This window comes from Gopherus flavomarginatus, chromosome 6, assembly GCF_025201925.1.
Source record: "Gopherus flavomarginatus isolate rGopFla2 chromosome 6, rGopFla2.mat.asm, whole genome shotgun sequence".
NCBI classification, from domain to species: domain Eukaryota; kingdom Metazoa; phylum Chordata; order Testudines; family Testudinidae; genus Gopherus; species Gopherus flavomarginatus.
In genome coordinates this window covers 24,906,813-24,928,722 of record NC_066622.1, presented here as the reverse complement: position 1 = coordinate 24,928,722, position 21,910 = coordinate 24,906,813, and the positions used below count along the sequence as shown (strand labels likewise).

General features: G+C 41.8%; 1 protein-coding gene across 3 annotated transcripts in view; it reads left to right on the top strand.

Annotated features, from left to right (window-relative positions):
• Positions 1-21,910, top strand: part of FLNB (filamin B) — a 92,949-nt gene that overhangs the window by 31,137 nt on the left and 39,902 nt on the right. For all 3 annotated transcript variants that reach the window (XM_050958492.1, XM_050958491.1, XM_050958490.1), the window contains exons 8-24: positions 1,894-2,091; positions 4,173-4,310; positions 5,710-5,836; positions 7,592-7,728; positions 8,153-8,346; positions 8,784-8,897; positions 9,434-9,577; positions 9,939-10,062; positions 10,378-10,538; positions 11,163-11,253; positions 11,569-11,738; positions 15,287-15,404; positions 17,322-17,584; positions 18,270-18,867; positions 19,117-19,290; positions 19,646-19,808; positions 20,274-20,434. In XM_050958492.1, coding sequence (XP_050814449.1) covers positions 1,894-2,091; positions 4,173-4,310; positions 5,710-5,836; positions 7,592-7,728; positions 8,153-8,346; positions 8,784-8,897; positions 9,434-9,577; positions 9,939-10,062; positions 10,378-10,538; positions 11,163-11,253; positions 11,569-11,738; positions 15,287-15,404; positions 17,322-17,584; positions 18,270-18,867; positions 19,117-19,290; positions 19,646-19,808; positions 20,274-20,434 — 3,075 coding nt within the window. The remainder of the gene's footprint in view (positions 1-1,893; positions 2,092-4,172; positions 4,311-5,709; positions 5,837-7,591; positions 7,729-8,152; positions 8,347-8,783; positions 8,898-9,433; positions 9,578-9,938; positions 10,063-10,377; positions 10,539-11,162; positions 11,254-11,568; positions 11,739-15,286; positions 15,405-17,321; positions 17,585-18,269; positions 18,868-19,116; positions 19,291-19,645; positions 19,809-20,273; positions 20,435-21,910) is intronic.

Below are 21,910 nucleotides of genomic sequence, written 5' to 3'. Positions count from 1 at the left end.
TTCAATGAGTGCTACAGATCTCTAGTATACCAGTTACACAATTATGTACCCTACAATAGCTCTTGGAGCTTGACGTGTTTTTGGGCTGTACTAACCTGTCTTCCCTCCACTACTTGCTAAAATGGGGTTATGATATATCTGCCTCCTAAAAAACTGAAGATTAACAGTAAATATAAACACTCAAATACTGAATATGGTAAACATTTTAACTGCAGCGAAAGAATCCATCCAGTTACTGTTTGAGTTCTGTCTAAATTGATGAACCAGTCAGTCTAATAAAATGACAGTGAGCTTGTAAGTTACCATTTCTTCATAGACCATTTACTTCAGTGTTTTGTGGCCATAATACTATATTCCACAGGAATGTGTGCTTAAGGTATTGCAAATGCTGATGCAGAACTTGACTGTAAACCAAAATGGGGCAATTACTTCAAGTATTTAAACACTTTAACCCAGTGTTTAATATATAACTGCTTTCTGCCTGAGGCTCCTAAAAATCTTGGCTGTAGCTGTCTGATCTAGGGCAAGTGCCACGCTACTCTGGCAAAACATTGTTTCTAATCGGGAGAGGTAGTAATCTGCTTCATGTAGAGACATGTCTGGACTAAGTCATGGATGTTGAAAAAGCACCTTGTACTGCTGAAAAAGCAACCAAGATGGGTGAATAACAGGTGTCTTCAGTGGTGGTGAAGGAAAAGGAACAAACTTAGACCCTTGTCTAGAGTAGGATGTTGGCTTAAAAGCTCTAATCTAAACTAGTTCTAAAGAACAGAATAAAAATTTCCCTAAGTGATTCCAATACGGTAAATTGGAATAACTCAAGTCCTGGTTAATGTCCGGGAACCCCTTTCAAGTAGGGCAAGTTGCCAATACAAAGTAAGTTGGAGAGAATTGGATTATCTTCTGCCAGGGGCTGTGGAGTGCTATTTAAAGTGGGTTGGGGGAGTGGGGGAGAGCAGGTGCAGAGCACAGGTTTGTCCTCTACTAATGCCCTGAAAATCTGAGTGGCATTTCAACTTTTGTGTACCAGGTTGGAATGCCTCACTTAAATTTAGATCACTTTCCCCAGCATGATACAGGGTTGCTACAACATTCAAGTTTGGCCCAGCTGCCCCTTGAAGTCAGGTCACAATGACCCTTACTCAGATTTGACCCAGTTGTTCCTCTGTCAGAAAATGATGGTTTTGCAACCTAGCACATGGGGTTGTGGCCAACTCAAGCTTGGTGTGGCCAAAAAGCAGTTGGGTTGGGTGGCCCCTTAGCTCTGCAACCTATGGCTTCTTCAGTTGCATGCTAACAGGCTGAATTGTGAAAGAGTTCTCTGGCGGGGAAAAGCCAAATGCTATAGTTTGTCTAAAGAACTGCCTATGTAGTGCAAAGAGTAATGAATAATCCTTGTTGTAAAACCATTCTGGAGGCAGTGATGGATTCCCTGCAACTGCTGCTCCATTGCCTTAAGGAGCTGCCAGCCTTCACTTACTAGCAAACAGGATCTGGTCCTTTTTGCCATAAGACTGCAAACCAGGGAGGGGAGGCAAGAAGGTCAAGGTAAACAGTGAGGTAGGATTTAATTCTGCTACTCAGGTGCCTCCTGAACAGAAGTGGTATAAGTCAAATGGGTCTAATGCTTTGAGTAGAGGCTGCTATCAGTATACCAGACCATTTTAGCGTGTCACTTATATGCTTACAGTAGCATGGCTAGGCCATAGCAAAATCTTCCAAAGCTGGCTTCCTCATGGGCTGATCCCTTCACACACAGGCTGCCAACCCAAAACTGTACCTTAATCTTGGATCTTAGCAGAGTCAGACTTGGAAGGGTCTTGCTTCCAGGGAAGTGGACACTTGGAATATCTGAGTTCAAAGGCTGAGCTAAACTTGTTTTCATATGGGCAGGTGCTGGTGTGGGTGATGTTAATGTGGAAGTGGAGGATCCTCAAGGAAAGAATATAGTGGAGCTTATGATAGAAGACAAAGGGAACCAAGTCTACCGTTGCACCTACAAACCTACGCAAGCTGGGCCTCATATGGTCAGAGTGACATTTGCTGGAGAGACTATTCCAAAAAGTCCTTACTTTGTTCCTGTTGGAGAAGGTATGTATTGGGATGATGGCTGCACTGATGTATTCCTGTAAATATGGACTACTTTCATCTGTATTGGTGGATTTGATTACAGGATATTTACCTTGTGTATGACCATCTTTTGCTTTCCAAATATTAAAGCAAATGAATTGTTTATCTTGCATATCTGCTTAATTCACTATTAGTAATATGGCTCTGGGTGCTAGTCTCCTATCAGTGGGTTTAACTTGAGCCTGTCCTTTCTCTTGAAGAGGCTGTTTTTAAACTTCATTTCAGTGTCTAACATTTTTCTCCAGCTCTGACTCAGTCTACTATATTTACTTTGTCTCAGTTTTTCCTCCCTAACTGAAGCTTGACTTTCTGTTCCATCCTCACCTGCCTCTACGCTCTCAACCTCTGCTCACTTCTCCTGAGCTACCCTCCACTTGTGGAATTTTGGACTTCACCGCTAATGGCTTCCTAGTTGAGCAAGCTATGTCGGTAAGAGGTGCAGGGTGACTGACTTTCTTCATAGTTTGCTGTCTTTCAGCTTCTGACCTGCAGCTTATTTATCAACAGCTTTTCTCTTTGCTGCTTTAGCAGAACAAAAGGTGCAAGCAGAATACAAAACACTTACCAGTTAGGGCAACATGATTTGAATTGCAATAAGTCAAGTTGGTAAAATTACTTAACCACAAATTAACTGCCTAACTGAATTGCATAAGGGCATGTGGATTTTTCCTGTTTGAACTTGGGTTTGCTGCTGTGCTCTCCAGAGCTAGCAGGTAGCAAGTGATTAAAGTGTTGATCTTGTTTATATAGCCTGGATTAGGAGTTGGATTTACTAGATGTTCCAATTATCTCCAAGCTATTGATATGAAAAGCAGAATGAACTGCTTGTCACTTTCCATGGATGCTGTACACTACCCTTCTACTATAAACACTGCACATGCATAATATAAATGCATGCTGGGACTGAACTGGGAACCTATAATCATGAGTGATCATCTGTCTCTAGAATGTTACTGGACTGAAGACTACCTGATAGCTGGAATTGCATTTATGTAAGGCCAGTTATTCATAATTGCCCAGTAGCTTATTTTGTAGAAATAGCTTCTTACACTTTGCCCATGGCTGAGAAAACACTTTGCTGTGGACAGCTACACTTACGCAAACCCTCAAGTTTAAGAATCTGCCACCTACTCTGCTTCTATAGCCTATTACTCTGATCTGACTGAAAGTGTACAAAGTGGCATTGTTCAGTCTCTGCATGTGTCTATGCTGAACATACCTTGCATTATTCATACAAACCTGCAGCAAAGCAAGAGTTTCCATTTCCAGTCTTCCAAGGTACTGGTTGTCTGGTGAAGCCAGTTCTGATCACTTTAGATATTATCACCTCTGCTCTACTCCTGAAGGACTATCCCAGTAGGTTAGTAAGGCGCACTCCTACAGTGAAACTTTATACACTGCATGCAGTTTGGCTCAAATGCAGTTTTCTGGGAATAGTGGGATGATATTAATAACATTATTCTCATCCTCCTAATGTTCGGTATTAAAGTTCTACATAACAATTAGTCTTCGGTGTTTAAATGTCAAAGGCTTTTTAGTGTTAAGGCTTGTCTACGCTACCCACCAGATGAGTGATCAATCCAGCAGGGGTCGATATCATGTCTATCAACTGCTGGGTGCTCTCCTGTCAATTCCAGTACTCCTCCAGAACGAGAAGCACAAGCAGGGTTGACGAGAGAGCATCAGCTGTTGACTTACTGCAGTGAAGATGCTGCAGTAAGTAGATCTAAGTATGTTGACTTCAGCTATGCTATTCACACAACTTCAGCTACACGATCTTAGACCAACCCCGTGCGATAGTGTAGACAAGCCCTCTCTAAGAACACCTGATGTAAATGTGACTCAGAACATTGGGAAATAACTTAATGCTACAGTCTAAAGGCCATATGTAGAACCCTTTGAGACTAGTGTCATTCAGATTTTTCACATTAAAAAGCTAAAATATTCTCCCGAGTCAGTAAAAGATAGCTGTAAGCTGTCTTGGCTAGGTTACATCTACTTGAAAATCAGAGGCTGTACTGATGTCTACAATTCATTTGCAGCATGCAGTCCAAGTGCTTGTCGTGCTAGTGGTAGAGGCCTGCAACCTAAAGGAGTCCGGATCAGAGAAACTGCAGACTTCAAGGTTGACACTAAAGCAGCTGGGAGTGGGGATATCAATGTGTCCATAAAAGGACCAAGTAAGTGTTAATTCTTTTTGAAGTTATCTGCAGTACTGTGTTGTGGGAGAAGGAAAGAGGCCTCAGATGTGGACCAGTCAAGGAATTGTAGCTTTAAGTCATATCCACAGTATGGGACATCAGTATTGTGACAGGGAGAGGAAACATTAAGGTGGCTCTTCACTTTTTCATATGTAAAACAAATATGTATTCATGATGTAGCAATGAAGCCAACCACTCTTTCAGTGGCTTCATATCATGACTTGATGTCACTTCTGTAGCCTATCCTGTACTTTTACTGTAGTGGGCTGAAAACTTCATGAACGCCAATCCACATCTGTTTTATAGCCAGACACTACAGTTTCTGTCTTAAGTAACACACAGGATAGTCATAGCTACTGAAGAATGTTAGACAGGAATATTTTAATCATAGCCTTGGTTGAGCCTCCAGCAGCAAGACTCCAGGGGTTCAATGCCCAGTGTCCACCATGAACATCTATTGTCTGTGAAACGACTGGGCTAGATACTAAAACAAGTTTCTGCGTGCTTAACTTAAAATTGTGTGTACACACAACATATTATGTGGAGTCTTTCCAGTTTAATCAGTTAAATTCAAAATTGGGCTGGCTTCCATGTCTAATCTCTGAAATTAGAAATGCTGTGATCCTACTCAAAGGAAGTAAACACTATAGAGTATCATAGAGCTTAACTTAAGTTTCTGGGTGTGGCTTAAATTACATAACTGTGAATGAAGGACTTCTCAACCTGAAACTTTGCTTCTCCCATCATCCACTTTCCTTAACTTCAGACTGTGTGAAGACTTGGATAAGCAACTAGCCTATTCAACCACACAAGTGCTTTGGGAGCAGCTGACTTGTCTTCTCCTGCCCAATTTGGCAGGGCTAACCAGTGATGTCAGCTCTCATTCTTTAGTTGTTCCTAGTTTTGAAGTAAACCCTCAGGGTATCCTGCATACCCTTAATGTTTAGGGGGATAGTGGTATTCCAGCTCACTGTGGCTTAATATGGTATGGAGAGAAGCAACAGACTTATCAGTATAAATTTCAGTATACTAAGCCTTTCTTGCGAGACTTATCTTGCAGAAAACTAAAAATAGGCATTCCTTAAATATTTGTCTGACTTTGACTACAAATGTTAGTCAGCAGAGATCCATGTCCTCTTGAAACAAAGCTTAGGACAAAACATAAGGGAACCTGTTAAGTCCGACTTTAAACATTCTCTCATTTATGCTGTCTCTGTCTTAGAGGGCAACTAGAACAATCTTGTTTTTCCACCAGAAAGTGGTTAGGAAACATTTATTCTCAAGAAGCTAAGTAAAGACTAGAAAATGTGAACTTGCCTGAATAACTCAAGATGTTGGCTGGAACCTGTTGACTAATGCTGACCTGATCTTCCAACAGAGGGCTTGGATGAGCTTGTGAAACAAAAGGACTCTGTGGATGGTGTATACGCATTTGACTACTACCCAGTTAGCCCAGGAAAATATATTGTCACTATTTTATGGGGTGGACACAATATCCCCAAGAGGTGAGTTGCACCATTCAGTAGATCATGTGGCTAGGAACCAATGCTAACAAGAATCCACTGGTCCAAACTTGCATTCTAAGCAGCTCTGGCAAGAATTTTTAGTTGCACTAACCTGTATCATCTTTTCTGCTCCAGGGCCAGCATAACTTGCCTTGGAAGGTTTGTAAAAGGAGGCTTGCATAGATCTCTTTCCAGGCTCTCCAATATGCCTCCTGTGATCCACAACTTGTATTAAACAGCATAGGCCATGGAAGAGACTTTCATTGAGCTTTCAGTAGGGTCTGTGGAATGTCAGTGTAGAGGACTCCAGCAGACATTGTCTAGTTATTTGACTCTTGTTTCAGTGGCATGACACATCTAGAACACTGGCTCCAGATGACAAATCAGTCTGGCCATGTCTACATCTAAAATTTTGCAGCGCTGGTTGTTACAGCTGTATTAGTACAGCTGTATAGGGCCAGCGCTGCAGAGTGGCCACACTTACAGCAACCAGCGCTGCAAGTGGTGTTAGATGTGGCCACACTGCAGCGCTGTTGGGTGGCTTCAAGGGGTTTTGGGGAAGGCGAGAGCAAACCGGGGAAGGAGACCAGCTTCGCCGCGGTTTGCTCTCGCGTTCCGCGAACCACCCTGCAAACCGCAGGGAAGGAGACCTGCTTGTTCGGGGAACGCGAGAGCAAACCGCGGCGAAGCTGGTCTCCTTCCCCGGTTTGCTCTCGCGTTCGCCGAACCCCCGAGCAAGCAGGTCTCCTTCCCTGCGGTTTGCAGGGGGGTTCCGGGAACGCGAGAGCAAACTGCGGCGAAGCTGGTCTCCTTCCCCGGTTTGCTCTCGCCTTCCCGGAACCACCCTGCAAACCGCAGGGAAGGAGACCTGCTTGTTCGGGGAACGCGAGAGCAAACCGCGGCGAAGCTGGTCTCCTTCCCCGGTTTGCTCTCGCGTTCGCCGAACCCCCGAGCAAGCAGGTCTCCTTCCCTGAGGTTTGCTGGGTGGTTCCGGGAAGGCGAGAGCAAACCGGGGAAGGAGACCAGCTTCGCCGCGGTTTGCTCTCGCGTTCCCGGAACCCCCCTGCAAACCGCAGGGAAGGAGACCTGCTTGCTCGGGTTCGGGGAACGCGAGAGCAAACCGGGGAAGGAGACCAGCTTCGCCGCGGTTTGCTCTCGCGTTCCCCGAACAAGCAGGTCTCCTTCCCTGCGGTTTGCACGGTGGTTCGCGGAACGCGAGAGCAAACCGCAGCGAAGCTGGTCTCCTTCCCCGGTTTGCTCTCGCCTTCCCGGAACCACCCAGCAAACCTCAGGGAAGGAGACCTGCTTGCTCGGGGTTCGGGGAACGCGAGAGCAAGCCGACGAAGGAGACCAGCTTGATTACCAGAGGCTTCCTCAGGTATGCTGGGATACCTGCTTATTCCACGGAGGTCAAGAAAAGCGCTGGTAAGTGACTATACTTGATTACCAGCGCTGGATCACCAGCGCTGGATCCTCTACACCCGAGACAAAACGGGAGTACGGCCAGCGCTGCAAACAGGGAGTTGCAGCGCTGGTGGTGCCCTGCAGATGTGTACACCTCCTAAGTTGCAGCGCTGTAACTCCCTCACCAGCGCTGCAACTTTCTGATGTAGACAAGCCCTCTGAAAGGTTGCTCCATAGGCTGGTGGGCTGGGCTCTTTGCCACACATTGTATAATGTAGTGTTATTAATAAAGTGACTGACAGAAATGAGTGGGTGCTATTTCTGAATTTTGACCTCTTCCCCATTCAATAGCCCCTTTGAAGTTCAAGTAGGACCTGAAGCAGGTCCTCAGAAAGTGAGAGCTTGGGGACCAGGACTTCATGAAGGAATTGCTGGTAAATCTGCTGACTTCGTTGTAGAATCCATTGGCACAGAAGTTGGCTCTCTTGGTAAGTCAGTAATGTCCTGGTTGGGATTTTCAGGAGCTTTAATGTTGAACTGCTTGATGGCAATAGTCTTTGACCATTATGGCGATCCTATAAGATTCACCCAGTCACTAACTAATCAGATTTATGCAAGCTTAATGTTTACAATTGCACAGGGAACAACTTTGTAGTTTTCTAAGATGTGGGATACATTGGGACAGAGCCAGATACTGCATCTGAGGGGGAGACAACACCACTGAGTACCTCTGTGGGTTAGTGGGTCATCCTTAATCACAAAAAGGATAGCACCTACTCCATACGTAGGAAAGGTGTAATAGAGCAGTGAACAAGGAAAATGTCTGGCAACTGGGAGGCAGGCTTGAGCAAGCCTTTAAAACCCACCTCATGCCCACTTCTTTGGGAGACAAGATGTTTGTTTCCTTTTTAGGCTTTGCCATTGAAGGCCCATCTCAAGCAAAAATAGAATGTGATGATCAGAATGATGGCTCATGTGATGTGAAGTATTGGCCCAAAGAACCTGGTGAATATGCTGTTCACATTATGTGTGATGATGAAGACATAAAAGATAGTCCATACATGGCTTTCATCCGACCAGCTTCTGGAGACTTCAACCCGGATAAGGCAAGATACAGAAAAATTCAGCTATCAATAGCCTTTGATATGGCTGTTACATTTTAAAAGCTACTTGTAGTTTATCTTTCAACTTCATTCATGTTCTACAATCTGTAGCTATGGATTGGTTAGCGACCACAATGATGGTCCTTCTTCTTAAATGCTCTAAATGAGGCTATTAGACTGAGCATATGAGCTGTTGCAAGAATGTGTCTGTAGTATCCTTTCAGGTAACATGGCAGGGTACTTCTCAGCAGCCAAAATTCTAAACTCAAGCCTCTTCAGGCTTGGCCTTCATGAATTTGTTTTTAACACGTGATATTCTCAATCCACAGAGGCCTGTGCTAGGGTTTCGAGTCATCTTTTAGAAATACTAGCTTTTAGCCATGAGCTTTGCTTTCTTTTGCTGTAGAATCAGTGTATAACTTGTGCACTTTTGTGTTTAGGTAAAGGCTTATGGTCCAGGGTTGGAGAGAACTGGATGCATTGTGAACAACCCTGCTGATTTTACAGTTGAGACCAAGGGAGCTGGGAATGCACCTCTGAAGATATATGCACAGGTAAACACCCACATACTATCTGGAACTCCTATCAATAGTCACGGTCTCTTCTTTGAACCGGGTACCTAACACATTCTGGCTAATTAGCCACCAAAGTATATTCATGTAGATTCTGAGTCTTGTTCTAAATCTGTCTGCAACTGTGTGACTTGATCTGCATCTTGGTCCTTACTTGCATTTCTGCATAGTAAACCTTTTAATCTAAATGCTGTTTGGGATTATACAAGCCTAACTTCAGTATTGATTTAAAGCCCTTTTATTAAGGCCTGTGACTAGTCTTGCACCTATTGAGACTTCTTGAAGTGATCTCTCATAAATTGTCCTATTGTCAGTCTACCAGACTTCTACAGTTTTTGGTATGTGCGGGCAAGGAGAGATTGATTTTAAGAAGTCCCCAATCCAGATAGCTCTGTTGTAGCTGTTGATCTTGAGATCACAACTGTTTTTGATAGCACCATCTTAAAACTACTTGTGCCTTTCTGCACACAGTTGTATGTAGTCAGTCATCTATTTCTCAATTAAATACTTGCTTTCAGGATGCAGAAGGAAGCCCTATTGATATCCAAGTGAAGAGCAATCCTGATGGAATCTGTGCTTGTTCTTATATGCCAGTTAAACCAATCAAACATACTATTGCTGTTGTCTGGGGAGGAGTTAATGTACCCAATAGTCCGTATAGGGTAAGTACAGACACCTCCAAAATTACTTTGCAGGGACTGGTGGTACATGTTGTAAAACAAGCAAACCTTAAGGTAGTTGTCCTTGCCAATGCTAGTGAGTACAAGTCATAGCTACTCATGAGTAAACTCTTGTTGCATCAGTCTAGCTGAAAGTTGCCTGTGACATTCTGTAGGCTAGCATGTCAAAGGGTTCTGATACCAATGAACCCAGCATAAACATAGGGAAGTCAAGAGCTTTATTTTCTATTTAGTAAGTAAGCAAGAATAGCTAAGAAGTCAGGGCATTTTGTCAGGTGCTAAACTTAATAAATCAGTGTGACCCAAGTATGGGATAACTCTGAACACTTGTGAACCCATCTAGGTTCTCATAGGACAAGGCAGTCATCCTCAGAAAGTGAAAGTAGTTGGACCTGGGGTGGAGCGAGCTGGTCTGAAAGCTAATGAGCCTACTCACTTCACAGTTGACTGCACAGAAGCAGGAGAAGGTAAAAAGACTGTAGATAATGTATTGCTGTCTTTGTCAAAACTAGTTCTATAAACACTCCTTGTTTGAACAGGAATCTGATCCCCCTCCATTTGTAAAGTCTAGATTTCAAGCTTTTTGCTTCATAGGGGAAATCTGAAGCTGAAGTCCTGTTACGCAGATTACATGGAGTGATTCATACAAGTACTTGACAGACTATCTTCTGTCCAAGGACTTAAATCAAGATGTTACTTGTTTAGTTGCTCAGTACTAGAGCTACTTGGATACTAAACAAACGCCTGACTGTCTTATGGCACACTGCTCTGTTTCCTCCTAGGTGATGTCAGTGTTGGCATTAAATGTGATGCTCATGTTATAAGTGAGGAAGAGGAAGACATAGCTTTTGACATCATACACAATGCTAATGATACATTTACAGTGAAATATGCACCACCTGCTGCTGGGCGTTACACTATCAAAGTGCTTTTTGCAGGAGAGGTTTGTCTTTTTACTTGCTGACTAGAAATATTAGCTATGCAGAAGGCTTTGAATCCTAATATAAATTACTCTTCAATGTGCATTACTCAAAAGGGGTCATTTTTAAGTGTTTCTGTAAAAGTTTGTCATTTGGCCCAAATTCCAAGAAAGATGTTTCCATAATCTTAATTTCTTCAATCTCACTCTCCATTGTAACACCAAAAGTACCTGTGGCAAATGCTATGCTGGTACTTGAGATCACAAAGGCTAGTTGGCTTCACTTTGTCCAAGCTGCAAAATATAAAGCTTGCCAAAACTGAAATGTTCTAGAACAGTAATCAGGGTGGGGCTTTAATGTGACTATGCCTCTTTAGTAGTTGCAGTAGAAGTCAGAGGGAAGACAAAATACATACAGATTACTTCAGTTTTTGCTCAGGAACAGCTAGCAATCTTATGGGATGCATTTAGAATAAATTTATTTGGCAGGCTAAAACTTTCAGGGAAGTGGACTCTTATCTGAGACAGTGCCTTATTTCAGACTTAAACAGTCCTTTCACTGGAAGGCAATGCTTTATCTGCAGAGCGTGAGCTAGCCTACAACTGGCTGTAACTGTCATATTAAAGTAGCATGTTTTTATGTTGAAGGAAATTCCTGCCAGCCCTTTCAGAGTTAAAGTGGACCCCTCACATGATGCCACCAAGGTGAAAGCTGAAGGACCTGGACTAAGCAAAACTGGTGAGATGCCTTCCATTTATACCAAGCAATACATTGACATGAGCATGGGGTAGTTAGACAGCAGCATAAACTCATGATGTAGGCAAACAACCATGTCACAACTTTCCCACTAGGGATCTAGAATGGAATTACTCTATGCCAAACATCAAATTTTTGGAAGCATCAAGATTAAAAGCATAATATCTCTGTATTTTGAACTTACTTGACCAAGTTGAAATTGCTCAACTTTCATATGGACTATTAACTTAAACATACTGCATAGGTAATAAAAGAAACACAAACATATTCTAACTTTCAAAGTTAATTTCTGTTAAGGTGTGGAAAATGGCAAACCAACACACTTCACTGTATTCACTAAGGGTGCTGGGAAAGCACCACTGGATGTGCAGTTCAGTGGACCTGTGCCAGGAGATGCTGTGAAAGACCTGGATGTTATTGACAACTATGACTATTCCCACACTGTTAAATACACTCCAGTACAGCAGGTAGGTCTGATTCTTCTGAAGAAATTGGCTTGTTATGCTCCTTGAAATCACAATTCACAACAAAAATAACTATGTATTGCAAATGAATTAGCATGAAGTGTTTGTCTCTAACTGAACTTTTCAGATCAGAGGAAAAACATGGCAATGGAATGCTTAATATTCCCAAGAGCTCCCAAAAATTCCACAGTAAGGGGTCATGAGTGTCTGTTTCCTCCTCAGTACAGTTAGACTCTATAATCACTTGTCTAAATAAAGCCATAGGCTACATGTTTGGAATGACCTGTCTTGAGAGCAACTTAAACAAGGATGCATAGAAATTCAGACTGGAAAATGAGTGCAGATTTTGGTGGTGGCATGGGAACTAGTCACTGAAACAGTAACAAACTGATCCTGCTGTATCAACCGTGTAACTTTGTCAGTTTATCAACTGACAAAGGTTGGCAGAGGCCCCACCCCTGCACTGAACCCCCAACCTTGTTCCAGCACCCCCCACTGGGTAACAATCTGAAACTAGCAACCAACAATTTTAGGACTTCCAAATCACTGCAGATTTTTGCAGGCTGTAGTTTGCAATTCAGCTGTAGAAGGTAGTGAAACTGAATTGTCCTCAATCAAATGAGCTGTAATATTAACAGGAGTGGAGACATAGCTAGAGTCCTGCTACAAAATTGGAATCCACAAACATCTGCAGATTTGCAGTGATTGAACAATAGCACGCACCACCTATTTCATGGTGAAATGCATTTCTAGAGTAACTCTTCAGCTAGCTTGTTTGCATTTAAGACTCAACACAATTTATGCAGGATAGAGAACAGTATCTTTCAGTTGAGATGAGTTTTTTGCACATGGCTTAGGTGTTAACATTTTGCCTCTAGGAGGAAGGAACCCAGATAGGGAACTTTCATGTTGATAGTGGATGCAGCTTTCCTAGTTTGCAACAGAGATGCAAATAGTTAATTACAGAGCATATTTTCCCTGTAGCTTTGTGTGCACTTCTAAATGTGCATTATACCCCAGATTTCTAGAACTATATTGTTGCGAAGTAATGAAACTACTGCAGCTCTTAAGATGACTTGGGTACCAAGTTGCCTCGATTATAGAGTAACAGGACAAGAACAGTAATGGAAGTAAAAGCAAGTGTGTGTGGTGGGAGGTTGAAGAGGACTTTCCCAGTAAACTGGCTTATTGCCATATTCAAGAGCGACTAATCTGGTTAAGGAATTTAGTACCATCAAACTGAAATGGGCTGACAGACTTCAGTTCTCACTTCTCAATAAGATCTAACTTGTCTGAGTCTCTGGTCTACAATAAAATTGGTGTGCACTTGGGGCATGGCCAGTTCATGATGAAAGAACAGTAGCTTGAACTAATATATCTGGAGTGGTATTACTGATATCAGGGCTTGGCTGCTTCATGTATCAATGGGACTGGATTTTAGTTCTGCATCACCTGTTTCCTAGAGTGTGTATTAAGCACTAAGGAACACATTGCTGATTAGTTGTACATCCTCTTTCTAGCACTGTTAAAAGCATGCCTTAGGGTTCCTAATCTGGCTTTGCTGTTGCATGTAAAAGTAGCAGCAAAACCAACTGAAGATTGCTGCCTCCAAATAGCAAATGCTGATTCTTGGCTTCACCGAAAGACTGGATAACACTACATCTCAGTTAAAGCAGTCTGCCAGACTTGGTACACCGGATGCAAGGGGGGTTTCCTCAGAATCACTGCTACTGCCAAACTCATAACCTTATTGGCAGCCAGTGTTGTTGTCATTAGGGTGGAGAAATTATTTACCCAATAAATGGGTTTTGGATTTTAGTAACTATAAGCAGACTTGGCCAGTGTTCAAAGCTTTTCCCAGCATGTATAATAGGGTGGTTGCTAATGCTAGTGGGATGTCTAAATACTGTGTATAGGCTATCACTATATCTTGCCCTGAAGGTTTCCAGCTAGATAAAGGAAACTGAATAATTCAGTATGGGTAAAGGAGATGGCACTGAGCCAGCTTGGTCAGACATAAAAAAAAAGTGGGTGGCATAACTCTTAAGAAATAATACCCTGTTTGATCAGTGCAGCATATGTTAGCCTGTGAAACCAGAACATAGCAAAGACTAGGGGGGAATGAAAAGGACAGTCTAAAATCTTCTGCAGGAGAAGAAAAAGCAAACATTGCAAGAGATTGTGACAAATCTATAAATACAGCAATGACTAATGCCACTTGTCAAACATTTTCCCAGCCCTGTAAAAACAACTTCATTCTCAAACCTATTCGAAGGATTAAACCAACTGCATTCTCTCTAACCAGCTGAACCTCTAATTTTTAGCATCTTTAATTATGTTTTGGGAAAAGTATCCAATCCCATGCTATCCTTTTACTGCTTGAGATTTCTAGCTTCTCTGTAGAGAAGGATGAGAAGCTGGTAACATTAATCTTGTACCCATTCTTCAGCGTTGTAGAGAACTGCATGGCAGCTTCTTGGCAATAAACATTCAGCTCATGGCACCCAAGTAAGCTGCAGTACAAGAGCCAGGAGAAATTATAGGTGTACAGACAATGGGGATCATGAGGTTTCAAGCTGCATCTGGGAAAATGACTTGGGGCTGGGGGCAGCTGTGAAGTAACAGCACCTGTTCAATGGGAGTGGAGGAAACTGCCAGCCTGGCAGAAAAGGGAAAACATGGTGGCTACTGGGCACTGGTTTTTTAAGCAGTGTCCATGTTTTGGTCTGTGCAGTAGCTTGTCTCCATGCAGAGCTCATTGCAGTGTGGACTATATAAAATCTTTCATGGGGATGAGGGTCTTACTAGGCAGTAAAATTGCTAAGGGACAGCATCAACAGAAAAATCTTGAGTTAATACTGTTAACCAGCTATAGATAAGGTTGAGTAATCTTCAACTGAATACATACAAACAGACTTCCTGATTTCACCCAGTGCTGCTATAGCTATTTGTTGGCTTATGTGAAACATTAATGGATATTTCACTTGGGAACTGAGCCAGCCAAGAATGAAAAGTAAGCAAACAGTGAGTATAGCTGAAATATAGACTATGGTAGGAGAGCATAAAAGGAGCACACATTTAGGGCTGAATCTGGCCATGACATTCCAGCCAAAGCACACAGGAGCATTAATCTGTTTCTGATTTATACATTTTAACTTTGGTATTTCAAATGCTATTAAAAAATGACCCCTCTGTGGGCCTGGACTTGGCATGCTGTCTGTATGGTGGAATATGATACCTAGTTTCAAGTTGGGTCATTCATTCAGCTGTCATGCCTGAGCTCTGGGAGGGTGGGAATCAACCTGGGACCTGAATTTCTTCCAGGCAATCAATATAGTACTCTAATATTGGCAGGAGAGCAAGCTCTTTCTCTATCAAATGAAAAGGGTTCAAAGCTCAAAAGGCTGGAGTGGGAAGTTGGGGCAGGGAGCTCACATGACACTTGGAGCCTGGTCACTGTCTGCCATTACACCTTGAGTTGTAAAGTGTCTAACTAGTAAAGCACAAGCCTGAAATGGCTGACCTAACACACAATATTAACCTTTTGGCAGGGTCCCATGAAAGTTTCTGTAACCTATGGTGGTGATCCTGTCCCCAAAAGCCCTTTCACTGTGGGGGTTGCTGCTCCACTGGATCTCAGCAAAATTCAAGTCAATGGACTTGAAAACAGTAAGTAACTTGCAAATGAGTTATGCAGTGCATAGTTTAGTGTGGATGTTTCCTAAGATCTTATCACTGAGTAACTTGGCTAGAATGTTGGTGAGTGAAAACAAATACAAAAACTCCTGTTCTGCTGACTTTTACAGTCACTTGGTATTCTAGCCCAAACGGTAATTTTTTAACACCACCACTTCAGTGTAAGCTACTCTTTGAAGATTATTTCAGTTTCATAATTCTTCAAGGCTGTGCAGCCATCTTGATCTCTAGTACTATTACCAACAGAATTATGGTGTCTGTATAGCTTGTAAAGTATACTGAAGGATGATAAACTTTAAAATGAGTTTCTCCTTAATTAAAACCTTATTCCTGGTCATAGGAACAGGCAATTTAAATTCTCTGCTTCAGTTAAATTATAGCTAGGTATAAACTAGGGATTCAGAACCAACTTCACGTATTTATGATCTTGAGTAAACATTGTGGGGTCTCTCTACCTTTTAAAGGTTTAACATATTATTGCTAGGAGGTAAAATGATTTTTCAGTAACTTCTGTGACATGTTAAGACTAAATTGCACCATGAGTACCTGGAAATGGATGTGACTCTGCCACTTCAGACTCCGACATTTTGTCACTGGATGCTAATGCAGTGAGAATAAAACCCAGTTAATTGTATCAATGTACCCAGCTTTAAACTTGAGCTGGGTGCCCAACAGGTTCCGAAAGCAAGGATTAACTAGGTTTTTGTTCTCTAAACCTCTGTTCTACTTAAATCCCAGGGATTAGTCTTCTATATAGTTATGGCAATGCAAGCTTCCCTCTACAGTCTGTTTACAATCTTCTTGTGGGAGCACAATAGGAAAGCTGCTGGCTTTTTATGCTCATTCAGACCTTTTGAGACTGCTCCAATAGAAGTGTGGATGCTTTACTGGCTGACTTCTAGAAACTGGGTTAAGCCAATGACTGGGCGGTGTGTGACTGAAATGAAATAACTGGGGGGCTAGACTTTTTTTATAGGCTGGTGGGCAATTCAAGGAGCAAGTAAGCACTCAAATGTTCAATGGGATTGAAGTGCTTAGCTCCCACTTACTTCAATGGGAGTTGGACTCCTAACTGCATTAAATACCTTAAACTCTGGCTCTGGAGTAAAAAAAAAAAAAAAAAATTGCTAGAATAACCTGAATAGTAATGTCCAGCACATGACTGTTCCATAGAACACTCAGTTTAAAGTTGTATTTCTGCAACAAGGTATAGTTACTGGTGTGATGTAGGTGGGTCTAGAAAACCTTTCATGTTAAAAGATCCTAGATATCAGACACTGTTAGCTCCAAATGCCTTACTTTGACACACGTACCATAAACTAGATCTCAAAGGATCTCTCCTCTATGAAGTGCCTGCTGGACACTGGCTTCTAGCAAAAGTGAAGGATAGTGGCACTTCTCCATCCCACTGTTTCTGAGCTGCTGGTTCTTCACAAGGCTCAGCTGCAGTAACCTATTGGAGTACTGTTCTGCAAGCCTCATTTACCAACAGAAAAACTTGAGCAAATATGCCAAGTTATTGAAAGGGCTGAAATTGCACATTACCTTCTGCTACCTGTAAATTGGCAGGGAGATGGGGAAACAAAAGGCTGCAACATAGTGGTAAGCTCCTGAGTGAGCATTATGTATTTCAGATAAGTTGAGGCTGTGTAAACAAGTCTAAAAGGGATCTTGCTTGCCATTGACCCTTTGCAGTCTCCAGTTAATCCATTGTCTAGCTGCAGAAGCTTGTCATGACAAGCAGACAGATGTTATCAGTTGATAAAAATCCTTGTAAAACATTGAGCAACTGTTCAGTGAATGAGGCATTTCTGAATGTCAAGCTATAGAATTTAAGAAATCTAACCAGACCATTAATCATGAAATGCTAACATGGGCCTTCTCTTTAAGGAGTGGAAGTAGGAAAGGATCAGGAATTCATAATTGACACACACGGAGCTGGTGGACAGGGTAAACTGGATGTTAGTATTTCCAGCCCTACAAGGAAAGCTGTGCCATGTGTGGTGGAGCCAGCTCTTGGCAAAGAGTGCAGCACTGCAAAGTATATCCCAAGAGAAGAAGGACTTTACATGGTTGATGTAAGTTACGATGGCAATCCAATTCCAGGAAGTCCTTATACTGTGGAAGCCACTCTCCCTCCAGATCCTACCAAGGTAAATGCATAGGAAGTGCTTCAGCTGTTGACATACAAGAAATATTTGCTAGCCACAAACTGAATTGTGCTCTGTCAAATAAGAAACTTTTTCACATCTTGTTTGACCTGTCATGATTATGGAGCAAGTACATTAAGTAGCTCTTAATTAAATTAAAGATTAAATTGTTTGCTTCACAAAATCATAACTAATTACTTTGTTTTCAGTATTGAGCTTTTCAAAGTTGCTGGCTTGAAGAATAAACAGTTCCATATTGCTTAAAATATCTAAAGTATGACTCCCTATTAATCTAATGAGACTCACTTGAGGTTTCACCCTCAAAGAATGTGTGCTGTAATACAATTGGCTAATAACTCAGTATAAGCACTGCTTAATGTTGCTACCTTTTTGTTTAATGGCTGTACAGAGACAGCTAAGCTTAAGTCTGTAAGCATGGAAACTCTAGCGGACTTCGTATTGTTTCTAATGTAACTTGACATTAAGATTTTCTTCCATGAAATGAAAGAAGCCTATTCCTTGCTGTAATGTCTACGTAATTTGAGAGTTTAGCAGACTTTAACAAGACTTACCAAATGAATTAGTCTGAAGTTCTTTATGAAACTGCTCTATTTTATTTTGCCAGGCAACTGCCAGATGCAATTACATTTACACAAATTCTCCTCTAACTGAATATTTTTTATCCTAGGTAAAAGCCCATGGACCAGGCCTTCAAGGAGGTCTTGTTGGAAGACCAGCAGAATTTACAATAGATACCAAAGGAGCAGGAACTGGAGGTTTAGGTTTGACAGTAGAGGGCCCATGTGAAGCTAAAATTGAATGCTCTGACAATGGGGATGGGACATGCTCAGTCTCTTACCTGCCTACTAAACCTGGAGAGTACTTTGTAAATATTCTGTTTGAAGAGGTTCACATTCCCGGTTCTCCATTTAAAGCAGATATTGAAATGCCATTTGATGTATCTAAAGTGATTGCCACTGGCCCAGGTCTTGAACATGGTAAAGTAGGTGAAGCAGGATTGCTCAATGTTGACTGTTCAGAAGCTGGACCTGGGGAACTAGGTGTAGAAGCTGTATCAGATTCTGGCTCTAAAGCTGAAGTCAAAGTTCACAATAACAAAGATGGGACTTACGCAGTTACATATATGCCACTCTCTGCTGGAATGTATACGCTTATGTTGAAATATGGAGGAGAGCAAGTGCCAAAATTTCCTGCCCGTGTTAAAGTAGATCCAGCTGTGGACACAAGCAAAATTCAAGTGTTTGGACCAGGAATAGAGGGGAAAGGTAAGACTTAAGCATATAAGTTGTCTCTGCCTGTTTGTACACAGAATATTTTAAGGAGGGGAAAGGCTACAGTGGATAAATCTCTGTACAGGATTGCAACTAGTGATTTGTTTTGCAAGAGAATATACTTCTACACCTTTATCAGTCATTCAGAGTTGCCATAAATGTCTAAGAATAATCAAGGATTTTTCATAGACTAAAATATTAGGCTCATCTAAATAGAGTGGCTTCTCAAATTGCATTCCACAGATGTCTTCCGTGAAGCTACAACAGATTTCTCAGTAAATGCCCAGCCCCTGACAAAGACTGGAGGAGACCATATCCAAGCACAAATCACAAATCCCTCAGGTGCTTCCACAGACTGCCTCATCAAAGACAATGCCGATGGAACATATGCAGTAGAGTTTACACCATTTGAAAAAGGTAACCTGTTGTCTGACAAACTAAATCTCCTGTTAATGGGCTTGCCAGTAGTAACACAGTACTTAAAACATTAGCATCCAGATACAAGAGAGCTCTTCAGTCAGACTATTTCTGCAGAAGATAAATAGTATAGGATTATATGTACTATACATTCATCACTTCTTTAATTCTAGGTTCTTTAAAATAGCATGTTCTGTTGAAGCTATACTTAAAAGTATAACTTTCTGAGACCCTGCTAAACAGTTTTGAATAGATGAGGAGCGCTGCCTGTTGCAGTCAGTCTCCAGTATCTTGAATGACTCCTTGAAGGTGGTGGTTAATCATTTTAACCTAGTGATGGCTTTTCACTTTACAGGTCCACACACAGTTGAAGTGACTTATGATGATGTACCTGTTCCAAACAGTCCTTTTAAAGTGGATGTCACTGAAGGCTGCCATCCATCACGTGTAAAAGCCCAAGGAGCTGGACTCAAGGAAGCATTCACTAATAAACCAAATGAATTTACTGTTGTCACAAGGTAATTAAGTCACACGATCCAGTGGAAGACATGGTAGCAAGTAATTCAGGACAGCTTGACATATGACACTAAATTCAATAATACTACAAGGGTTGAACTTCAGTAGCCTAATCTGTCTTGAGTCACACAGGTCGTTACTGCCATCTAATTCAGTGTGCCTTTGGTGGTAATCTTCCAGAAGTAGCTATCATGAACCTGTTTTGGTGGTCTTGTAGCAAATCCCTTGTGCAACTAAAGTTAACACCCAATCCATACCTGGCATCTCTAAGCACTTTCACAAACTATTCCTGAACTGTTTTGATTCACAACTGAAATGTAACAACCTCTGGGGTAAAATGCAGCAAAGCTATATGCTGTCCATGCTAGCATTACTACGGAAACTCTGAAATGCAAGTGGGAGATCAGATTGTAAATCTGCAACAAACAATATGAAAGGAGATTAATGTGCTGCATTTTATTTTGCAGAGGGGCAGGAATTGGTGGACTTGGAATAACCGTTGAAGGACCTTCTGAATCAAAGATAAGCTGTAAAGATAACAAAGATGGCAGTTGCAGTGCTGAATATATCCCTTATGCTCCAGGAGATTATGATGTCAACATCACATATGGGGGAGAACACATACCTGGTAAGAATTCTTCCATTAGCAGATGCCCTAAAACTAACAATGAATTTGTAAAATCAGTTTTAGCATCCAAGTAGCATGTCTTCAAATAAATGTTGTGTATTGTAGCTAAATAATGGCTGACGTGACACTAAGAATGCAATCACCCTGGTCTAAAAATTTGCATAGAGCTTCCTCGGAGCTAACAGACAATCTGCAGTGCCCTACTTGTAGACACTTTGCTGCTGCTTGAGCTAATTTAGGAGCCTTGGGCAGGCTTTTGAAATCTGAGGATTTTTAGAAATAAACTCAGTTTAAACATCAGCTTGCAAAAACATCTGCAAAATAACTGAAGCCAGACAACTATTAGCCTTAGCTGCTATAGGAACATAGTAGGGAGCAATGGATAGGTGTCCAATACAAACAGATAAAATGTAAAGCCCTTTTTGTACTCACTCTGGGTACTTCTGAGAATATGGAAGAATGATTTTCAGTCTTTCCTGACTCTAATATAATAGACATAAGAAATCCATCTTGGTGCAGTCTGTTCTTGCATCATGAGGTGATTAGGATCTTATCTAAATCTAGTCCAATGCAGTATTGTGACATGACAAACCAAGTAGACTAGTGTGGGAACTTGCTTTCTAAAAGTGCAGTCTGTCAATTTAGGAAACACACTTTGAAACCAATTACACAATGACGTTTGACGGAGAGCCAGACTAAGACTGCCCTTCCAGGGTGTGAATGTTAAAACCATGGCTTGCTGTAAAATGATGATTAAGTCTTCTGGGATTATATCATGCACTGCAAACTTTTTTTTGTCACTGAAAACATTTTAGTGCTACCATTTCCATGAAAATGAATTGGTGCCTGTTTACCTCAAAGGTGCACTGGATCTCCAGCTTGTATATTGGAGTAACACATGAACAGAGTTCCAAGTGTGTAACGGCAATTAACTTACAATGCAAAACCATCTTAGCTAAAAATGTATCAAGGATTAAATGGCTGTTAATTTCTGCTGAAATAGTTCTGAGCATTTAGCCTTGACTCCTGTGTGCAGAACAATGTGCACTTTCTAGGACTTCATGGAACTGACTCTACCCCTGCCAATCCCATTTCTCAATGTACTATAACTTGGTAAATTGCCAAGGAACTGGATGCTTGCATGAGCCTTCATTTGGGCTTCTTGCTTGTCCTCTCCCTGTACTCTGTTCCTTCCTCAATGTGACAAGCAAATGGTTCACAGCTAAACATCCAGCTTACAGGAGCAGGGTGCTGGCAGGTCACTTTCAACAGTGAAACTTGTGTTTTTTAGCAAGCACTCAGGGTCCAGCCAGTTATGGCATGTAGCCCAGATATTTCCAGTTGCTGTCTGCAGGCCTGTCAAATGTTTGTTTGGTTCTTTATCCCCCCCTTTTTTGGTAAGCAATGAGACTTTTTTCCCCTGCAGTTAAATCTACATAGTGTAGCCCCTTCTCTGGCTTTACTGCCTAATACAGC